The sequence below is a fragment of the Lacerta agilis genome, chromosome 9, assembly GCF_009819535.1.
Source record: "Lacerta agilis isolate rLacAgi1 chromosome 9, rLacAgi1.pri, whole genome shotgun sequence".
NCBI lineage: Eukaryota > Metazoa > Chordata > Lepidosauria > Squamata > Lacertidae > Lacerta > Lacerta agilis.
The window spans coordinates 24,682,285-24,690,687 of NC_046320.1; the positions used below are offsets into that span (position 1 = coordinate 24,682,285).

An 8,403-nucleotide genomic window follows, 5' to 3' on the forward strand; every position below is an offset into this window, starting at 1 on the left:
TGCAGTGAAATACGGTACTAGCTAAAAGGGCTCCGTTCTGCCTCCACTGTTGGATGCAGTATGCTCCTGAATGCTGGGAATCACAAGTGGGGAGATTGGTGCTGTGCTCAGATCCTGCTTTTTGGCTTCCCATGGGCATCAAGTGGCCTCTGTGCAAACAGGATGCTGGACCAGATGGGCCATTGGCAGGCTCTTCTGTTTTCTTCCTCTAAGCTCCCTCTGCTCCAGCATCTTCCATCTCACATCAAATTTGGCCAAAATGGCCTTTGGAAGAGCATTGTGTAAGCCCTGGTACCATTTTTAATCGCAGAAGATGTGGGTGAATTAGGCACGTGCTGCATGTATAAACAGTTGTGTTTAACATTTTTGTAAAAAAATAAAGGGGTGTCTTTTTTAAAAAAGAGTTTTTTTTTGTTTTGTTTTTTGTTTTTTTTTTGCACTTTGATATACCCTCCTGAAGGCAAATATAGGCTGGTGGGCCCCCCTATTGGCAAGAATGTTCTCCTACATCGACTCTACAGGCATAATCCCTGACTGCTGGGCAGAGGCGATAATCATCCCAATCTATAAGAAAGGACCCACGTCAGACCCGGCAAGCTATAGACCCATCAGTCTCCTCCCTATACCCAGCAAATTATATGCCAAGCACCTTTACATTAAATTAATTAACTGGGTGGAATCCGAGGCAGTTCTGGCAGAGGAGCAAGCCGGGTTTAGACAGGGCAGAACGACAATAGACCACTGCTTTGTATTATCACACCTCATCGATAAATATGTCAAAAAACCACGTGGGGTGCTATACGCGGCCTTCATAGACCTGAGGGCGGCCTTCGACTCAATTTCACGAGTCAGACTTTGGGCCAAACTGAATGCAACTAGCATTGATAAAAGACTATTGGGATTGATAAATTGCCTTTACAAAGATACCAAGCTTTATGTAAGAACATCACTTAATGGGCAACTCATCGGCCCTATTACAGCCACCAAAGGGGTCAAACAAGGCTGCATTTTAGCCCCGGCCCTATTTAATTTATACATCAATGACATGATCAACTGCCTAACAGCCCCGGAGTTCCATGCCCCCAAATTGGCTGAAAAACCAATTTCAGTGCTCCTGTACGCGGATGATGCGGTTCTCCTTTCACGAACTAAAATTGGCCTCAAAAGATTGATGAGGGAATTTTCGGCATACTGCAGGAGAGAACAATTGGTGGTGAACTGCCAGAAAACTAAGGTTATGGTGTTTGCTAGGAGACTTTGATATACCTTGGGGCTTGGACAAGCCTGCTGAGATTCTTGTGTATGGATGGAGTTCCTCTTGCTATATAATCATCAAGTTTCTAGCCTGAATCGCAGGCATAGAGGGAATGACAAGAAACAGATCCCAAGACATTTATGCTAAGCAATTTGAACCAGAACTGCAGACCACAAAGTGCTAATCTATAATCCATTGTGGCAGGAGTTAAAAATAGTCTATTACTGATTAATTTTCCATCAGCTACAAGATGCTGCTTCTGCTTCCTATAATTACAAAGCAAAATAAAAACAACATTTGACAACGGTGCCAATGACCTTACAGGGCACAGGCAAGATTCCTCTTAAGCATTGGAAGACTTTTTCAACGAGATTGCTAGATTGTCACATGTGTCATAGTAGGCAAGTACAGTATAATAAATGGCCCGTTCTATTTGATGATAGTATGTTGCCACATGTTCAACAAATACGTACATTAAAAACACAATACGATTTTGTTCTTAGGGCAGAAATAAATGGAATTGCAGTGTTTATCTGGGTTGGTTCATTATAGCATGTGTAATAGTGGTTGGGGGGAGTTTCTAGCTTGCATTTTGCCGAAGGGCCACATTCACCTTTGACCCAACCCTCTAGCGGGCTACGTGCCATTTTGGGTGTGTTATTGCAGTAACCCATTACCTCAACACATACTCTCACGTGTGTGTGTGTACATGCAGATTATAGGATAGGAGACAGTGAACTGCCCTATTCATAACTGACCTAAGATCATTTGTCATTGGTTTCTATGTGTCTAATCTGAATAAGAAGGATATCACAAGTGCTTTAGGCTAGTAACTGTTGAATGAATCCACTAAATTCAGTGGGACTTAGTTCAGACAAGGCATGTATAGAATTATCCTGCAAGTCTCTTTTTAAAAGAAAGTTATTTTCCTTTGCTTTCCAGTAATTATTTGATCGGGGCATTTAAGATCAGGGTGTTGTTTTTTTAAAAAAAGTTTTCTTCCTCACTTTCCCCATTTTCTTGCTCTTCATATATTAAATTTCAGATAAGCCTACAGCTGCCTATTATGGTTTTCATGCACTTTGTTTCAAAAATATTTTTATTTACTTGATGTCTATCTTGTTCTTATATGCACTCCCTCTCTTCTCCCTATACCTTCTTCTTAGAATTGTTGATTTTTTTTTGCAGCTTCATAAAAAGTACCTACTGGGATTCTCATATTCCTGTCTGCCCTCATTTGAGCCTGTCTGGTTTTCTTGTGAGAACAGGTCCGTTCTAGCTATACAGGTATGACAACACCTGCCCACACTTAATCTTCATCCACAAACTCCCTGCAAGTGCCAAGGGAGGACAGAAGCTAAAACTAAAACATTTTTTAAAATGTACATATGCTATCTTCTTTAGCAATTACACCAATGATTAAGCACAAGAGATAAAACTTGCTTAATTCATGTTACACAATTTTAAACCACAAAAAAGTGATTGTCTGATTTTAATCCAGAGAAATTACACACAGAAATCCATTTAAATTATGCTTCACTTTCTGTAGTTTGTTTACTTAAAGGACTTGGGCTTCAACCCTATATGACTGTACTCCCCATGACACATTTTTGGCAGTGTTTGACATACACAGGTCAGAACCATTCGCATGGTTGTAGTTTTGTGGGTGGCACAGGTGCAAGGCAACCTACCCATGTTTTCCACAGTCTTGGAAGCTACCTTTATTAAGTATGTGCCATGCAGGAAAAGAAAATTGGCAGAGCTTTGATTTAAATAGTATTTATTGAATTCACATTTCTAGTTATCTGAATACTGTGTAACTAGCCGCCTTCAGGAAATGCACTTAAATATAGGAATATATTAATGGATCTTTGTCAAATATATTTATATATACAGGTGCCTCTTTAGTTTCTCCATACAAAAGAGTTTGGCTGTGATCTAATGAACAAACCATTGATCTATCTTACAATGCTGCAACCTGGTCTCTGAATTGGATTTAACCCACAAAAGCCATCTCTGTTTCCCTAGGAAATATTTTGTTGCCCGTTAAACCACATGTAGGTACCTCACAAAAGAGAACTTTCATTTGAATCAAGCCATTTGAGTCTTAGACGTATTTCTTGATCTCATCATACAAGACCAATACAAAAGCACCGCCCATGCCTCTCAACACATTGGACCAGGCGCCTTTGAAGAAAGCCTTGCCCCCTTCATCTTTAGCTATCTTCTTCCAGCAGTCAATTGTGCCTTTGTACATAATATCAGCTGTGGAAGACAAACATGGACAGGTAAAACATATTTACATTACCTGGAGAAAAAGACCATCGCAATACTGCCTTAATTCCCCACCCTTCCCAAGACCTGGAATGCAGTTCTCTGCTCTTCACTTGCTTCAGAAGGAGGACAATGAAACTATAATTTCACCAGCAGCACCACAAAGAAACCACATTCAGATGTGTCACCACATTCTGGGAGTGAAAGAACCTTCCTCCCTTTGATTTGTATACACGCATACTAAAACTCAGTAATATAAAACAGGACAAATATAGATAAATATAACTTGCCCAAAGACTGCAGAACAGAAATAGCACTGTACTGTTAATGCACTTTACTACAAAATGTAAACATACACCAAACAGAAAAGCTGTAATATAAAATCAAATGGCATTGCTCAAGGAAACCGCGTCAATAATAATTATTATTATGGCCAATTGCACCTGTGTCTCTGTTTCAATCTGACCTCTTAAGAAGGAAAAATACTTGGTTTTTAAGGCTTCTACCTTCCCTTGAGAATTTAACATGGAGGCATTTTTTTCTGGCAACATTACAAAAATGTAGGGTTATTTTCTTACCTCCTTTCCTGCCAGACTGCATCATCATCCTACGTCGGACAGTGTCAAAGGGGTAAGACACCAGCCCAGCTACTGCAGTAACGCTCTGTGCTATCATCCAGCTTACTATGATGTGTACATTCTTTGGATCAGGCAGCATACCTACCATTGGAAGTAGATTACCCAAAGACAGGAGAAGGAGGAGGAAGAGAGAGGGGTGGGGGGAGGGTGTTATCAGTACCACTTTATCAATTCTACCTCAAGCAAGACCAATCGTGCCAGTTAAGTTTTGTTTTACACCCAATCAATCCAAGTCACATGATAAGAGATTCCTGCATTGCAGGGGGTTGGACTAGATGACCCTTGGGTCCCTTCCAACTCTAAGATTCTATTATTCTAGACATCAGCAGCTGCAGCAGAATTCCAAGGCAAGTCATTTTGCATGCTACTTTGGGAAGACGTACATATACACAGATGCTGTTGTGTTTTCAGTGCCTAGAATGTATACCTTTACCAGATAGCAAGTGCATTCATACAATCCTTAGTTACAGGAAAGTTTGGGGTTGTCAACCAAACAGTTAAGCCACCCTCAGATATACGTTGACGCTGAGTAGTCCACTCAATTAGCATCCTAGCCTTCCTCCAATAAGCTCAGGCGGCAAACATGGGGCTATCTCACTTTATCCAAACAGCCCCATGAAATTAGGCCACTACCAAAGTCTCACTCGGTATACTTCAGGAATTTAAGTGCACATATTCACAGTTCAAATCCAGCACTCGAACTATTACACTACAATTGCACTTTTAGGGAATTGCTTCTACTGCCAGAGCTCAACAACTGAGTGGGAACCTAAAGAAAGGTATTTTTTTTACTAGGTGGGAATATTTAGCTTCATGTCTAGAATATCCAAATGTATTGAACTCTTGGCCAGTTGGGCAAATATTAAGAGGTGCTTTGTTGAAGGAGACCAAGAAGCTTGTATGATGAGTCACAACAAGGGTAGGATAGGGTATCTGAGTAATGGGGCATGGGAAGGGCTGCCTGATTTCCTATGCTGGCAATTAAAATAATCTTACTAATCAGTGCATGGCCCTATGAAGTTAGCTCATAACTATATATAAGACAAATTATACCCATTATAAATCTTTGAAAATACTTGGATGAGGAGGTGGACATTAAAGAACTGTTCTGTTTTCTTTCTTTCTAAGAGAAGGGAGAAAGATGAAGCACACTCCAAACCTGTCTTAAGTAGAAATATTTACCAACATACTGAATCAAGAAGAACCCTATTTTGGGAGCATGTTTAAATATCTCATATTCTACATTCAGGCAAAATGCTATAACTCACAGAATCTAGGCTGTGTTTTGCTACTCTGCTAGCATTAAGTGGCTTCCCTTTCTTACCCTTAGCTGTATCATAGACGCCAAAATACGCTGCTCTGTAGATGATGATGCCCTGGACTGAAACATTGAATCCCTGGTAGAGACCCTTCAGGCCATCAGATTTGTAGATTTTGGCAATACAGTTGCCCAGCCCACTGAACTGCCTCTCGTTCGCCCCTTTGCCCACATCAGCAGCTAGCCTGGTCCTGGCAAAATCCAGCGGGTAAACGAAGCAGAGAGAAGTTGCTCCTGCAGCACCCCCAGAGGCCAAGTTGCCGGCAAAGTAACGCCAGAACTGCTTGTGCCTGTCCACACCCCCAAGGAAGATCTGCTTGTACTTGTCCTTGAAGGCAAAGTTGAGGGCCTGGGTGGGGAAGTACCGGATGACATTGGCCAAGTTGCCTCTCCAGAAGGAAATGATGCCCTGCTCCTTGGGGATCCGTGCTACACAGTCCATGATCCCCTTGTACTGCTTATCAACTGTGATCTGTTGGCTGGCATGCTGGACCTGTTAAAGGAAGAAAAGGGATGGGAAGAAAGAGAGATGGAGAGAGGGAGGTGGGAAGGAAGGAAGGAAGGAAGGAAAATCATTGTGGCACATTATACACAACCTCTCAATTGGAAGAAATAGCCATTCCTATCTTTGCTGTTGTTGTTCAGTCGTGTCCGACTCTTCGTGACCCCATGGACCAGAACATGCCAGACACGCCTATCTTTCACTGCCTCCCACAGTTTGGCCTATCTTTGCACCTGCAGCTTTATCTTTGATTACTGTTTGATGCCAAAGTTGGCCATCCGCTTGAGATTAGCATCGCTTGCTACAACACAAGGGCATAACAGCTGCACATAATGTATAACTATAATACCTTACTTGACCATTAGAAATGAAAAGTGGAAGAATTGTAGTTGCTCCTCCTTCCAATCAAACAATTAATCCCACACACACACATTTGATAGGCTATGGACTAGCTTGTTTTTCTCTGTTATGCACACACTTTCTTTTTTAAAAACCATGGTGATTAGGTAGCATATGCAGTATTAAAGGGAGACTGGCTACATATGCAAGAAGTCATTCTTCCATTTATATGGCCCTCCCAAGAGCTCATGTCCTTCAATTGACCTCCAGTTAGCTATCAAGCCACTGATCCTAGTAGCAAATAGCACTTTCCTCCCAGATTGGTTCAAATGAAGGAAGAAGAAGAAGAAGAGTTTGGATTTGATATCCCGCTTTTCACTACCCGAAGGAGTCTCAAAGCGACTAACATTCTCCTTTCCCTTCCTCCCCCACAACAAACACTCTGTGAGGTGAGTGGGGCTGAGAGACTTCAAAGAAGTGTGACTAGCCCAAGGTCACCCAGCAGCTGCATGTGGAGGAGTGGAGACACGAACCCGGTTCCCCAGATTACGAGTCTACCGCTCTTAACCACTACACCACACTGGCAAAACACCACACAAGGAAGCTTCCCTGATACATATATGGTACAAAACACCGTTCCTTTCACAATAGTTTTTTAGTGGGTTTTTTTTTTTTACAAGTCATTGGACTTAATGGACATCTGCCATATACGTGCACACACACACTGAAAAGAATAAAACACCCAAGATTTCAAGGCATTTCCCCCAATGCTCAGCACACTTGCAGATCTGTGCTATAAACAGAGCCAAGGAAAAAAGAGCTGCGCTGGTCTTGTGTAATCAGAACTGCACAAGTGGAGTTTCCATATTTAGTCACTTCAAGCTCGAGCCCATCTGACAGTAGAATTCCTGCTCCACTCCTGAGTCACAGGAAGATCCTTTCCTTAGAGATACAGCGGAGCAACAGCTCTTGAGGGCAGGAAACTTAAGGCATCACCATCACCAAATCACCACTACTCCTAACAAAGGGCATATGAATTTCCAAGCCCAAAAAAATTGCTAGACAACTTGTTGCCCTTGTCAACCTGGAAAGAATGTCCCTGCCATTTACTTTTAGGTCCACAGAACGATGCAACCTTTTCAGGAACAGGTGCGGGTTGACTTTTTGGGCAGCTTATTTTGTGCATGCACAAACACACCAATTTAGAAACCCAACCTCCTTACCTGTAGCAGCAGTTTCACTCTTTCAATAGGTGCTACTGCCGTTTTGGAAATGGCAGCAGCAATCCCACCAGCCAAGAAGTCCTTAAGGAAACTGAGAGCTTGGTCAGACATGATGGACGCAAGTTAGAGCGACACACCAATCGCCCCCTCCTCTCTCTTTTTTCTCCCCCCTTTTTTGGGGTAATGAAGGAGCTGGCAACAGGCACCTCCCCACCCAGCTGCGCCCCCCCAACCTAAAGCACCCGCGTTCCAAATGGACGGACCCTTACCCCTTTTCAACTATTTATAGCTCCCCCCTGGGTCTCGCGATAGGCGGAGGGGGCCGGCAGGGGGCTGTTCCGCGCGCACATTGGCTGGGACCCCCCGTGAGGCGAGGGCACCGGGGCAAAGCCGCCATGCTGCTCTCCCCTGAAGGGGCAGCCCTGGCAAGGGGGACGTCTCCGCAAGGGCAAAGTAAAGTTATCTGCTGCTCCCTGTTGGAGAGCGCAATGTCACGGCATGTGCTCGCGCTATTATTAATAGCACACGGGGCGACCGAAGTTCTGGCGAGGAGGAGCGCAAGCGGCGCCGCGGGAAATGGGGAAGGGCACGAAAAGGCGCGCGGCGCCCTCGCGATGGTGGCGCGCGCGCCTGTGCGTGCTGTTACAACATATGAAATAAAAGGAACCCGCCCTTCTTCCTCCAAAGAGCTCTGGAGGTGGGGTCCCATTTTTTTAGCCTGCACGGCAGCCTTAGGAAGTAGGCTAGGGAAGCTGAGATACAGTGATTGGCTGAAGATGTATCTGCCCGGGGATGGATTCAGGATCTTCCCGGTCCGTGTCCTTGCTACTGGATCGCACTCGTTGCACCCAAAC

The 8,403-nt window shown here is 43.6% G+C and overlaps 1 protein-coding gene across 1 annotated transcript; it reads right to left on the reverse strand.

The window, feature by feature from the left end:
• Positions 1-3,018: 3,018 nt before the first annotated feature.
• On the reverse strand, positions 3,019-7,671 carry SLC25A4 (solute carrier family 25 member 4). Its single transcript, XM_033160160.1, has 4 exons — positions 7,550-7,671; positions 5,492-5,978; positions 4,108-4,248; positions 3,019-3,520 (listed from the first exon to the last, which is right to left on the reverse strand). Exons 1-4 carry the CDS (start codon positions 7,658-7,660, stop codon positions 3,363-3,365), a joined length of 897 nt encoding a protein of 298 aa, XP_033016051.1. The 5' UTR covers positions 7,661-7,671; the 3' UTR covers positions 3,019-3,362.
• Between the last annotated feature and the right edge of the window lie 732 nt (positions 7,672-8,403).

Excerpts from the sequence above, each read along its gene's own strand:
- SLC25A4 (XM_033160160.1), bottom strand. The coding sequence starts at position 7,660 with ATGTCTGACCAAGCTCTCAGTTTCCTTAAGGACTTCTTGGCTGGTGGG. Across the intron at positions 5,979-7,549 it reads GAGTGAAACTGCTGCTACAG|GTCCAGCATGCCAGCCAACA; the intron begins GTAAGGAGGTTG and ends TTCCTTTAACAG. Across the intron at positions 4,249-5,491 it reads CGTCTATGATACAGCTAAGG|GTATGCTGCCTGATCCAAAG; the intron begins GTAAGAAAGGGA and ends TTCCAATGGTAG.